The 13,913-nt window shown below is 43.3% G+C and overlaps 1 protein-coding gene across 1 annotated transcript in view; it reads left to right on the forward strand.

The window, feature by feature from the left end:
* The window catches only part of ABHD2 (abhydrolase domain containing 2, acylglycerol lipase), a 92,031-nt gene that overhangs the window by 58,632 nt on the left and 19,486 nt on the right, over positions 1 to 13,913 (forward strand). The window contains exon 7 of the mRNA XM_082255405.1: positions 5,568 to 5,675. Coding sequence (XP_082111531.1) covers positions 5,568 to 5,675 — 108 coding nt within the window. The remainder of the gene's footprint in view (positions 1 to 5,567; positions 5,676 to 13,913) is intronic.

Genomic DNA, 13,913 nt, shown 5'->3' on the forward strand with positions numbered 1-13,913 from the left:
TGTCAGGCACTGATCACAGCTATTCATGAATCAGCAGAGTCGAGGGGACCCTTCTACTAGATGTTCATAGTTGCTGGGGCAACCATTAGCGTGAAGTGGTTGTAAACCCTTACATATATTTAGTGAAATGATTGACCTTCTGTAAAACACAGAGATTAAACAAATCCTCCTACATAAGTAGCATCGGTTATAAATTCTGCACTTTTGAAAGACCTAGAGAAGACTGCAAATAAAGCTTGTCTGAGCTCTGAGAGCTTTTTGGTGGGTAGGGACACTTCCCCATTCACACAGCACACAGGAACAGAGTTGAGGCTGTCAATCAGCTGGAGCTCCCTCCCCTGTCACCAGTTTTCTCTTGGTGTCAGGAAAACTTGTCATAAGGGGCTCAGAAGAATGAAGCAGTGGGCAGAAATCACACTAGGTGCTTTTGAGACAAGTACACACTATAAAAGGATATGCTTTGTTTCATATTCAATGTCTGAGGTTTACAATCACTTCAGAGTCCAAGGAAAGGCCAAGGACATAAGGGTTACTGAGTCTGCCAACTGCAAGCAGTTTTGTTGCAACGTAACCCTTATGTTCATCATAGCAGTAAAAACCCTAAGTGCAGAATCTCCATTCACATACACTATATTTTCAAAAGTATTGGGACACCTGCCTTTGCACGCATATGAACTTTAATGGCTTCCCAGTCTTAGTCTGTAGGGTTCATATTTAGTTGGCCCACCCTTTGCAGCTGTAACTGCTTCAGCTTCTCTGAGCACGCTGTCCACAAGGTTTAGGAGTGTGTCTATGGAAATGTTTGACCATTCTTCCAGAAGCACTTATGTGAGGTCAGGTGCTGATGTTGGACGAGAAGGCTTGGCTCGCAGTCTTTGCCCTAATTCATCCCAAAGGTAGTCTATCGGGTTGAGGTAAGACTCTGTGCAGGCCAGTCACGTTCCTCCACCCCAAACTCACTCGTCCATGTCTTTTTATAGACCTTGCTTTGTTCACTGGTGCGCAGTCCTGTTAGAACTGAAAGGGGCCATCCCCAAACTGTTCCCACAAAGTTGGGGGGAATGAAATTGTCCAAAATGTCTTGGTATGCTGACACCTTAAGAGTTCCCTTCACTGGAACCAAGGGGTCAAGCCCAACCCCTGTAAAACAACCCCACACTCTAATCCCCCCTCCCCCAAATGATTTTGACCAGTGCACAAAGCAAGGTCCATAAAGACCTGGATGAGCGAGTTTGGCCCTGGACAAGGTCCTGACCTCAACCCGATAGAACACCTTTGGGATGAATTAGAGTGGAGACTGCGAGCCAGGCCTTCGTTGCCAACATCCGTGCCTGACCTCGCAAATGTGCTTCTGGAAGAATGGTCAAACATTCCCATAGACACACTCCTAAACCTTGTGGACAGCCTTCCCAGAAGAGTTGAAGCTGTTATAGCTGTAAAGGGTGGGCCAACTCGATATTGAACCCTACGGTTTAAGACTGGGATGCTATTCAAGGCAGGTGTCCCAATACTTTTGACAATAGTATATATAGTATATATGTATTGAGACCATGTATTTAGTGTTTTGTCTGAAGCTCGGCTTTAAAGAGGAAGTAAAGTCGAAAAAAAAAACAGAGAAAAAAAAAGCCCTGTAAAGAGAAAGGCATCATGAGCTAGTATGCATCGCATGCTAGCTCATTATGTAGTACTTACCTTAAAAGGAAGCCCCCGCCGTGCCGCCACCTCAGCGACAGGACGGCGACATGTCCTGCCGTCCTGCTTCCGGGTTCGCATCCAATCGGATGGCCGGAGGCGCGATTACATCACTCCCGCGCCTGCGCGCGGGAGCCGCCGTTCACGGCACTGAGCTCTGAAGGAACGGTACGGGTGGCCGTTCCCTCAGAGCGCCTGCGCCGATGACGTTATCGGCAGTTTGCACTGTAAATATCTCCTAAACGGTGCAAGTTTAGGAGATATTTATAGCACCTATAGGTAAGCCTTAATATAGGCTTACCTATAGGTCAAAGTTATACAAGTGGGTTTACAACCTCTTTAAAATAATGATGTAACTTTCAAGATGTGCATTGCTACTAAATATACTTTTATTGCTTACTGTCATCAGTCACACAAACATTGGTCTCTCGAAGCAGTTTTTGTAGACTTCTATTTTCTAGAAGGTTGTGTTTTATCTCTGTGGGGTGGCGTCTACTCAATGTTCTCAGCTTTCCTACTCAGTATGATATCCGCTGCTGTCTGCCTTTGTTTGGGTTGCACTGCGAAATATTCTTTGTACCCTGAGAGAATACACACACCATGTTTTGCCATAACTATGTAAAAGGTAATCTATGTAAGTTCACAGCCTACTTGGGGTGAATTCACACTCTGTGCGGTGACAGACGTTTTACTGCATTATAAAATGTCTGTCACTACAAGGACATGCGCGACGGGGAAGTTAGTTCTCATACCGATACTTGTGCTTAAGTATTCGCTGATACCGATTCCTTCGCTGATACCGATTCCTTTGCGCTGCGATTTGAGCGCCTACAAAATGAATAGGCTTGAATCTAGTGATTTGAACAAGAATGCGGAGCGATGGGCTGTATGGGCTCAAATCGCAAAGGTATCTGTTTCGGGTATCAGAGCATTTGCACAAGTATAAGTACTTGTGTAGATACCTAGTATCGGCACAGATATTGGTATCGGTGCAACCCTATTTATAGTACAATATATATTGGGAAGAATTTAATAAAACTGATGCAGGCAAAATCTGGAGCTGCTGTACATGGTAACCAATCAACTTCTATTTTCAGCTTGTTCATTGAGCTTTGAAAATGTAAAGCTAGAAGTGTGAGTAGACTGTGGCTCAGGGTATAGGCATTACTATATACTAGGGAATCGACTAATATAGGGAACGATCCATATATATCAAGGGCCGATCTGCACTTTCCCCAATATATCGGAATTGGCCACCGAGGTGACCGATTATTGCCGATATTTCGGAAAGTGCATGTAGCGGAGTGATGCCGGCATTTAGAGGCATCACCCCAGTACCGGTGTCCATAGCTGACGGTCAGCTGTTTTGTAATGACAACCGATGCGGCTGAGAAGCTGCTCGGCAATCATTACAAGGCGCGGGAGGGGACATCCGCCGCCTTCCCAGGCTCGCCTGGGTCTCCCATCCCACCGGGAGACCTGTGCAAACAGCCTGCATGGCCGCCGAAGACCTGATCAAAGCCGCATGGGTCTCCATGCAAAAACCCGGAAGTGAGGTCATGACATCACTTCCTGGTACTGGCGCCAGTTTAAAAAAAATTACCGCATTCAAAACAGCCAAACTTGGCATTTTGAATGTTTTTAAGTGCAGAGGAGGGATTTTGGGGGTCTTTTAGACCCCCCCAGATCCCTCCACTAGAGTACCTGTCAAAGAAAAAAAAACATGTTTTTTTAAATGTACAAAAATATTAACCGATACGCGATGACCAAAATATCGGTATCGGCAATAAAAAAAACTATATCGGTCGTTCACTACTATATACATTACTTAACTCCAATTTAAACAAAAAACCCTTATGTGGCTTTACTTCCTAAACCAATTGACTATCTCTTCCATTTGGAATGCCAATTTGCTGCTCATCTTTTTACAGCTACTAAATTATCTATTGTCAGGGCTTGGAAAACACTGCATAAATGAGATTATGATTAACGAAAAGTTGGTTCTCATGACAAGTTCCTTCGAACCTGGTGCCCCTGAATTGATTATGCCCATCCATTTAGATTTGACAACCTTCTTTTACAAATCTGATTATAAGATTGTTGAGATTCCCTGGGACCTCTCCTTCCAATACCCCCCCCTTTTTTTTTTCCCCCAATCTATTTTTTAATGACTGATTTAACAATAAATGTATCGGCTGGTTTAGGCTGCCACTTTTAATAGTAGTAGTCTCACCCTATCTTTTCTGCTGGAGACACTCTACTGCTATATAGTGTTGTTTTTTGTTTTTTGTTTTTTTTGTGTAGCACCCTCCTAGGTAGGTGCTAGTGAGAGAGCAGAGCTTTGAGCTCTGTCTGCTTACCAGAGGAGCTGCAGATAAATCTATATTGCTCTCTGCCTATCAGGGAGCAGGATCTATTAGTGAGGTCTGCTTAGTATGGGATTCATTCAGTCTAAAGAGTGTTTCACGCTGGTCCAATAGGAAGGCATGTTGGACAGTAGGAGAAAACCAGACAAATGGGTGCATAGGCTTTTGATACAGTCCTGGTGATTGGCATAGGGCAGGTCATCTCGGTGCATTCTAGGATACTGTTTAAAAGCCAGGAGCATATGTGCTGTGTGGTCTTTGGCTTAAAAGCGGAGTCCTGTAGGGAGCGAGGCGACTGCCGCCTCCTCCTCTGTAGAGGTGTCATGCGGTCTAAAGAGGTAGTCCTGAGCACCAGTGGAGCAGTTGAGAGGAGCTGAACCCCAAGGTCCAGGAAAGCTGACTGAGAGGGGAGACATTGGAGACCCTGGGACTACAGTATCATGAGTACAGGGACTTGTGTCAAGGGGCCTGACCCCTGCTTGTAGGATAGTCAGTGGATCGGTGTCAGCAGAGGAAGAGAAAGAGGATACTGGGGAGAGTGTCCTGAAGATAATGGTTTGTTTACTGAGTCGTCTTAAGAAAGACTCAATTCAAATTCATCCATAGTGGCAGGACGAATCAACAGCCTGGCTGTATCAGAAGATGGAAGTCCTCAACATTGTGTATAGTTAAACTGGAGTATCCCACTATTTCCTTCTCCTATCCCCATTTTACAAAAAAACACAAAACAACCAAATACCCCTGGACTGATAATTGGAGTGAGCTGAAGAGAAATATTAAGAACTTGTATCTGTCATAACTGTGTGCTGGTAACTCAGGGGGACCCGTAGAGTGAATAACTGGCAGTCCTTAGGGGGGGGGGGGGGCAGTGCTACATTAGCATTGAATCCTACATGACAACCTTTCGTTTGTTTGTCTTTTAAGTGTGTGTGTGTGTGTATGTATGTATGTATATATATATGTATATGTATTTTTCCATTCTTGGCTATGCCCTTATACTTTTCAGTGGCTGTATAACATTTTCTATGTTTGTAATGTCGACATGGTCTCTGTTGGCTTGTTTTTCATATGTAAAGTTTGTTTACTGTCAAAACTTTTATAAAAGAAAATGTAAAGCTAGGAGCGGATTGGTTGCTCTTGCCAGCTGCTCAACATTTTGTCTTTTCCAGTCTTTGTAAAAATTCCTCAGTTTTAATTTTCAAATAAAATACATCCAGTTAAGTTTCTTAATTTTAGTATTTTATTACAACTTGATGCTAATCCATGCCCCTGGAGTCAAGTCCAACCCGCCTTCAGTCATCCTGTGTCCAATAAGGGCACCCTGCTCAGTCTTGGCTCCGCGGAAAGGGTGAGTGGGAGGTCACAGGTGCAGACAGAAGCACATTTTCTGGCTTGCTCCTGGCAGAACTTTGCTTTAAAAAGGTTAAAATGATTGAGAGATTTGCTTAATTTCAAACTGTTGGTGTTTTTTTTTTTTTTTTTTTCTAAGCCTATTTTTGTTCCCTTCAGACATGCTCTGTTTGGTGAAGCCAGAGTGAATAAAATCTTTGAGGATTCAGTCATAAGCCGATTGTACACAGCTACATCTCTCATGCAGATCGATGATACCATCATGAGGTAAATAAATGTAGACTACTCTTTAAATGTCACAGGATTAATATTATGACCTTTATCTTTTAGTCTTTTCTAATCTACAAACCGCTGCTCTTGAAAGAAAATATTATACCTTCCACTTAGATAATTGGCAGAAGTACAAATTGTTGATGTGTTGTATTTGGCAGTCCCATATACAGTATATACAGTGCCTTGCGAAAGTATTCGGCCCCCTTGAACTTTGCGACCTTTTGTCACATTTCAGGCTTCAAACATAAAGATATAAAACTGTAATTTTTTGTGGAGAATCAACAACAAGTGGGACACAATCATGAAGTGGAACGAAATTTATTGGATATTTCAAACTATGTTAACAAATAAACAACTGAAAAATTGGGCGTGCAAAATTATTCAGCCCTTTTACTTTCAGTGCAGCAAACTCTCTCCAGAAGTTCAGGGGGGATCTCTGAATGATCCAATGTTGACCTAAATGACTAATGATGATAAATAGAATCCACCTGTGTGTAACCAAGTCTCCGTATAAATGCACCTGCACTGTGATAGTCTCAGAGGTCCGTTTAAAGCGCAGAGAGCATCATGAAGAACAAGGAACACACCAGGCAGGTCCGAGATACTGTTGTGGATAAGTTTAAAGCCGCATTTGGATACAAAAAGATTTCCCAAGCTTTAAACATCCCAAGGAGCACTGTGCAAGCGATAATATTGAAATGGAAGGAGTATCAGACCACTGCAAATCTACGACTTTCAGCTCCTACAAGGAGAAGTCTGATCAGAGATGCAGCCAAGAGGCCCATGATCACTCTGGATGAACTGCAGAGATCTACAGCTGAGGTGGGAGACTCTGTTCATAGGACAACAATCAGTCGTATACTGCACAAATCTGGCCTTTATGGAAGAGTGGCAAGAAGAAAGCTATTTCTTAAAGATATCCATAAAAAGTGTCGTTTAAAGTTTGCCACAAGCCACCTGGGAAATAGTGTTGAGCGAACACGGACTGTATTATTCGTGTTCGTACCGAATAATTGGATTTTTTGTACCCGAACACGGACACGGACACTTTACTGTATGTTCGGGTAAAAATCCGTGTTCGGTCGTTTTATTTCCGGGTTTTGCATGCTTTGGCGCTCTTTTCATGGCGGGCTTTCAACAGCCAATCAACAATCGTTTAACTGGTGTGCCTTAAGCCATCCCAGCCATGCCTGCAAATGTCTCAGTAGCTGTGATTGGCCGTCTGAAGCATGTGACCAAGTCTTTATAAGTTCGAGGCAGCCGCAGCGGCGTCATTATGCTGCTTAGATTCAGGGACAGAGCACACATCAACGTGCTGGCTGCTGATTAGGGAAAGATAGGCAGGAAAAAACCATTTGTGTCCGGATAGAATTGAGGGACAGGTCGGAGTGTTTAGGCAGGGCGAGTTGTAGGCATTTTAGGGATAGAGTCTGCTGAATTATATAGGGTCAGTGTCTTCTACAAACTACAATCGATATTGCTGTGTGGGGGGTGGGGTCTGCACTCAATCCTGATCTACGATCTCTTCTCAATCCTGTTAGGGACAGAGTCTGCTGAATTTTAGGGAAACTGTGTTCTACAAACTACAATCGATATTGCTGTGTGGTGTGGGATTGGAGATAGGCAGGTGTCAGTGATCCACATCCATTTTTCTGTGTGTGAGCTGCAGTGAACACAATCTTTTTGGGCTGCAGTGAACACAATCTTTTTGGGCTGCAGTGAACACAATCTTTTTGGGCTGCAGTGAACACAATCTTTTTGGGCTGCAGTGAACACAATCTTTTTGGGGTGCAGTGAACAAAATCTTTTTGGGGTGCAGTGAACACAATCCTTTTTGGTGTGCAGTGAACACAATCTTTGTGGGGTGCAGTGAACAAAATCCTTTGTGGGGTGCAGTGAACACAATCTTTTTGGGGTGCAGTGAACAAAATCCTTTTTGGGGTGCAGTGAACAACATCCTTTTTGGGGTGCAGTGAACACAATCTTTTTGGGGTGCAGTGAACAAAATCCTTTGTGGGGTGCAGTGAACACAATCTTTTTGGGGTGCAGTGAACACAATCTTTTTGGGGTGGAGTGAACAACATCCTTTTTGGGGTGCAGTGAACAACATCCTTTTTGGGGTGCAGTGAACAAAATCCTTTTTGGGGTGCAGTGAACAAAATCATTTTTGGGGTGCAGTGAACACAATCTTTGTGGGGTGCAGTGAACACAATCTTTTTGGGGTGGAGTGAACAACATCCTTTTTGGGGTGCAGTGAACAACATCCTTTTTGGGGTGCAGTGAACACAATCTTTTTGGGGTGCAGTGAACACAATCTTTGTGGGGTACAGTGAACAGAATCTTTGTGGGGTGCAGTGAACACAATCTTTGGGGGGTACAGTGAACACAATCTTTGTGAGGTGCAGTGAACACAATCTTTGTGGGGTGCAGTGAACACAAGCATTGTGGGGTGCAGTGAACTCAATCTTTGTGGGGTACAGTGAACACAATCTCATACTGAAGGTTTGAGGGTGCTGCCTGTTCCATACTCCCCCTACTCCTCATCTAGCCTTTTAGGGGTACAAACAATAGTAATTGGGGCCTAGTGTGGTTGTGTACGTGTGATATACATACACTTTTTTGGGATCATATTTTCTATTCCGCTATTTAATCAAAAACCTTTGGGGATCAGTTAAATTGGGGGATAGTCTGTGTTGGTACGTGTGAGAGAGATCCACCTTTCCAAGTTGTTGGGGTTCATCTCATACTTCTGAAGGTTTGAGGGTGCTGCCTGTTCCATACTCCCCCTACTCCTAGCCTTTTAGGGGTACAAACAATAGTAATTGGGGCCTAGTGTGGTTGTGTACGTGTGATATACATACACTTTTTTGGGATCATATTTTCTATTCCGCTATTTAATCAAAAACCTTTGGGGATCAGTTAAATTGGGGGATAGTCTGTGTTGGTACGTGTGAGAGAGATCCACCTTTCCAAGTTGTTGGGGTTCATCTCATACTTCTGAAGGTTTGAGGGTGCTGCCTGTTCCATACTCCCCCTACTCCTAGCCTTTTAGGGGTACAAACAATAGTAATTGGGGCCTAGTGTGGTTGTGTACGTGTGATATACATACACTTTTTTGGGATCATATTTTCTATTCCGCTATTTAATCAAAAACCTTTGGGGATCAGTTAAATTGGGGGATAGTCTGTGTTGGTACGTGTGAGAGAGATCCACCTTTCCAAGTTGTTGGGGTTCATCTCATACTTCTGAAGGTTTGAGGGTGCTGCCTGTTCCATACTCCCCCTACTCCTAGCCTTTTAGGGGTACAAACAATAGTAATTGGGGCCTAGTGTGGTTGTGTACGTGTGATATACATACACTTTTTTGGGATCATATTTTCTATTCCGCTATTTAATCAAAAACCTTTGGGGATCAGTTAAATTGGGGGATAGTCTGTGTTGGTACGTGTGAGAGAGATCCACCTTTCCAAGTTGTTGAGGTTCATCTCATACTTCTGAAGGTTTGAGGGTGCTGCCTGTTCCATACTCCCCCTACTCCTAGCCTTTTAGGGGTACAAACAATAGTAATTGGGGCCTAGTGTGGTTGTGTACGTGTGATATACATACACTTTTTTGGGATCATATTTTCTATTCCGCTATTTAATCAAAAACCTTTGGGGATCAGTTAAATTGGGGGATAGTCTGTGTTGGTACGTGTGAGAGAGATCCACCTTTCCAAGTTGTTGGGGTTCATCTCATACTTCTGAAGGTTTGAGGGTGCTGCCTGTTCCATACTCCCCCTACTCCTAGCCTTTTAGGGGTACAAACAATAGTAATTGGGGCCTAGTGTGGTTGTGTACGTGTGATATACATACACTTTTTTGGGATCATATTTTCTATTCCGCTATTTAATCAAAAACCTTTGGGGATCAGTTAAATTGGGGGATAGTCTGTGTTGGTACGTGTGAGAGAGATCCACCTTTCCAAGTTGTTGGGGTTCATCTCATACTTCTGAAGGTTTGAGGGTGCTGCCTGTTCCATACTCCCCCTACTCCTAGCCTTTTAGGGGTACAAACAATAGTAATTGGGGCCTAGTGTGGTTGTGTACGTGTGATATACATACACTTTTTTGGGATCATATTTTCTATTCCGCTATTTAATCAAAAACCTTTGGGGATCAGTTAAATTGGGGGATAGTCTGTGTTGGTACGTGTGAGAGAGATCCACCTTTCCAAGTTGTTGGGGTTCATCTCATACTTCTGAAGGTTTGAGGGTGCTGCCTGTTCCATACTCCCCCTACTCCTAGCCTTTTAGGGGTACAAACAATAGTAATTGGGGCCTAGTGTGGTTGTGTACGTGTGATATACATACACTTTTTTGGGATCATATTTTCTATTCCGCTATTTAATCAAAAACCTTTGGGGATCAGTTAAATTGGGGGATAGTCTGTGTTGGTACGTGTGAGAGAGATCCACCTTTCCAAGTTGTTGAGGTTCATCTCATACTTCTGAAGGTTTGAGGGTGCTGCCTGTTCCATACTCCCCCTACTCCTAGCCTTTTAGGGGTACAAACAATAGTAATTGGGGCCTAGTGTGGTTGTGTACGTGTGATATACATACACTTTTTTGGGATCATATTTTCTATTCCGCTATTTAATCAAAAACCTTTGGGGATCAGTTAAATTGGGGGATAGTCTGTGTTGGTACGTGTGAGAGAGATCCACCTTTCCAAGTTGTTGGGGTTCATCTCATACTTCTGAAGGTTTGAGGGTGCTGCCTGTTCCATACTCCCCCTACTCCTAGCCTTTTAGGGGTACAAACAATAGTAATTGGGGCCTAGTGTGGTTGTGTACGTGTGATATACATACACTTTTTTGGGATCATATTTTCTATTCCGCTATTTAATCAAAAACCTTTGGGGATCAGTTAAATTGGGGGATAGTCTGTGTTGGTACGTGTGAGAGAGATCCACCTTTCCAAGTTGTTGGGGTTCATCTCATACTTCTGAAGGTTTGAGGGTGCTGCCTGTTCCATACTCCCCCTACTCCTAGCCTTTTAGGGGTACAAACAATAGTAATTGGGGCCTAGTGTGGTTGTGTACGTGTGATATACATACACTTTTTTGGGATCATATTTTCTATTCCGCTATTTAATCAAAAACCTTTGGGGATCAGTTAAATTGGGGGATAGTCTGTGTTGGTACGTGTGAGAGAGATCCACCTTTCCAAGTTGTTGAGGTTCATCTCATACTTCTGAAGGTTTGAGGGTGCTGCCTGTTCCATACTCCCCCTACTCCTAGCCTTTTAGGGGTACAAACAATAGTAATTGGGGCCTAGTGTGGTTGTGTACGTGTGATATACATACACTTTTTTGGGATCATATTTTCTATTCCGCTATTTAATCAAAAACCTTTGGGGATCAGTTAAATTGGGGGATAGTCTGTGTTGGTACGTGTGAGAGAGATCCACCTTTCCAAGTTGTTGGGGTTCATCTCATACTTCTGAAGGTTTGAGGGTGCTGCCTGTTCCATACTCCCCCTACTCCTAGCCTTTTAGGGGTACAAACAATAGTAATTGGGGCCTAGTGTGGTTGTGTACGTGTGATATACATACACTTTTTTGGGATCATATTTTCTATTCCGCTATTTAATCAAAAACCTTTGGGGATCAGTTAAATTGGGGGATAGTCTGTGTTGGTACGTGTGAGAGAGATCCACCTTTCCAAGTTGTTGGGGTTCATCTCATACTTCTGAAGGTTTGAGGGTGCTGCCTGTTCCATACTCCCCCTACTCCTAGCCTTTTAGGGGTACAAACAATAGTAATTGGGGCCTAGTGTGGTTGTGTACGTGTGATATACATACACTTTTTTGGGATCATATTTTCTATTCCGCTATTTAATCAAAAACCTTTGGGGATCAGTTAAATTGGGGGATAGTCTGTGTTGGTACGTGTGAGAGAGATCCACCTTTCCAAGTTGTTGGGGTTCATCTCATACTTCTGAAGGTTTGAGGGTGCTGCCTGTTCCATACTCCCCCTACTCCTAGCCTTTTAGGGGTACAAACAATAGTAATTGGGGCCTAGTGTGGTTGTGTACGTGTGATATACATACACTTTTTTGGGATCATATTTTCTATTCCGCTATTTAATCAAAAACCTTTGGGGATCAGTTAAATTGGGGGATAGTCTGTGTTGGTACGTGTGAGAGAGATCCACCTTTCCAAGTTGTTGGGGTTCATCTCATACTTCTGAAGGTTTGAGGGTGCTGCCTGTTCCATACTCCCCCTACTCCTAGCCTTTTAGGGGTACAAACAATAGTAATTGGGGCCTAGTGTGGTTGTGTACGTGTGATATACATACACTTTTTTGGGATCATATTTTCTATTCCGCTATTTAATCAAAAACCTTTGGGGATCAGTTAAATTGGGGGATAGTCTGTGTTGGTACGTGTGAGAGAGATCCACCTTTCCAAGTTGTTGAGGTTCATCTCATACTTCTGAAGGTTTGAGGGTGCTGCCTGTTCCATACTCCCCCTACTCCTAGCCTTTTAGGGGTACAAACAATAGTAATTGGGGCCTAGTGTGGTTGTGTACGTGTGATATACATACACTTTTTTGGGATCATATTTTCTATTCCGCTATTTAATCAAAAACCTTTGGGGATCAGTTAAATTGGGGGATAGTCTGTGTTGGTACGTGTGAGAGAGATCCACCTTTCCAAGTTGTTGGGGTTCATCTCATACTTCTGAAGGTTTGAGGGTGCTGCCTGTTCCATACTCCCCCTACTCCTAGCCTTTTAGGGGTACAAACAATAGTAATTGGGGCCTAGTGTGGTTGTGTACGTGTGATATACATACACTTTTTTGGGATCATATTTTCTATTCCGCTATTTAATCAAAAACCTTTGGGGATCAGTTAAATTGGGGGATAGTCTGTGTTGGTACGTGTGAGAGAGATCCACCTTTCCAAGTTGTTGGGGTTCATCTCATACTTCTGAAGGTTTGAGGGTGCTGCCTGTTCCATACTCCCCCTACTCCTAGCCTTTTAGGGGTACAAACAATAGTAATTGGGGCCTAGTGTGGTTGTGTACGTGTGATATACATACACTTTTTTGGGATCATATTTTCTATTCCGCTATTTAATCAAAAACCTTTGGGGATCAGTTAAATTGGGGGATAGTCTGTGTTGGTACGTGTGAGAGAGATCCACCTTTCCAAGTTGTTGGGGTTCATCTCATACTTCTGAAGGTTTGAGGGTGCTGCCTGTTCCATACTCCCCCTACTCCTAGCCTTTTAGGGGTACAAACAATAGTAATTGGGGCCTAGTGTGGTTGTGTACGTGTGATATACATACACTTTTTTGGGATCATATTTTCTATTCCGCTATTTAATCAAAAACCTTTGGGGATCAGTTAAATTGGGGGATAGTCTGTGTTGGTACGTGTGAGAGAGATCCACCTTTCCAAGTTGTTGAGGTTCATCTCATACTTCTGAAGGTTTGAGGGTGCTGCCTGTTCCATACTCCCCCTACTCCTAGCCTTTTAGGGGTACAAACAATAGTAATTGGGGCCTAGTGTGGTTGTGTACGTGTGATATACATACACTTTTTTGGGATCATATTTTCTATTCCGCTATTTAATCAAAAACCTTTGGGGATCAGTTAAATTGGGGGATAGTCTGTGTTGGTACGTGTGAGAGAGATCCACCTTTCCAAGTTGTTGGGGTTCATCTCATACTTCTGAAGGTTTGAGGGTGCTGCCTGTTCCATACTCCCCCTACTCCTAGCCTTTTAGGGGTACAAACAATAGTAATTGGGGCCTAGTGTGGTTGTGTACGTGTGATATACATACACTTTTTTGGGATCATATTTTCTATTCCGCTATTTAATCAAAAACCTTTGGGGATCAGTTAAATTGGGGGATAGTCTGTGTTGGTACGTGTGAGAGAGATCCACCTTTCCAAGTTGTTGGGGTTCATCTCATACTTCTGAAGGTTTGAGGGTGCTGCCTGTTCCATACCCCCCCTACTCCTAGCCTTTTAGGGGTACAAACAATAGTAATTGGGGCCTAGTGTGGTTGTGTACGTGTGATATACATACACTTTTTTGGGATCATATTTTCTATTCCGCTATTTAATCAAAAACCTTTGGGGATCAGTTAAATTGGGGGATAGTCTGTGTTGGTACGTGTGAGAGAGATCCACCTTTCCAAGTTGTTGGGGTTCATCTCATACTTCTGAAGGTTTGAGGGTGCTGCCTGTTC

Source organism: Pelophylax lessonae, assembly GCF_965119305.1.
Source record: "Pelophylax lessonae genome assembly, chromosome: 4".
Lineage (NCBI taxonomy): Eukaryota > Metazoa > Chordata > Amphibia > Anura > Ranidae > Pelophylax > Pelophylax lessonae.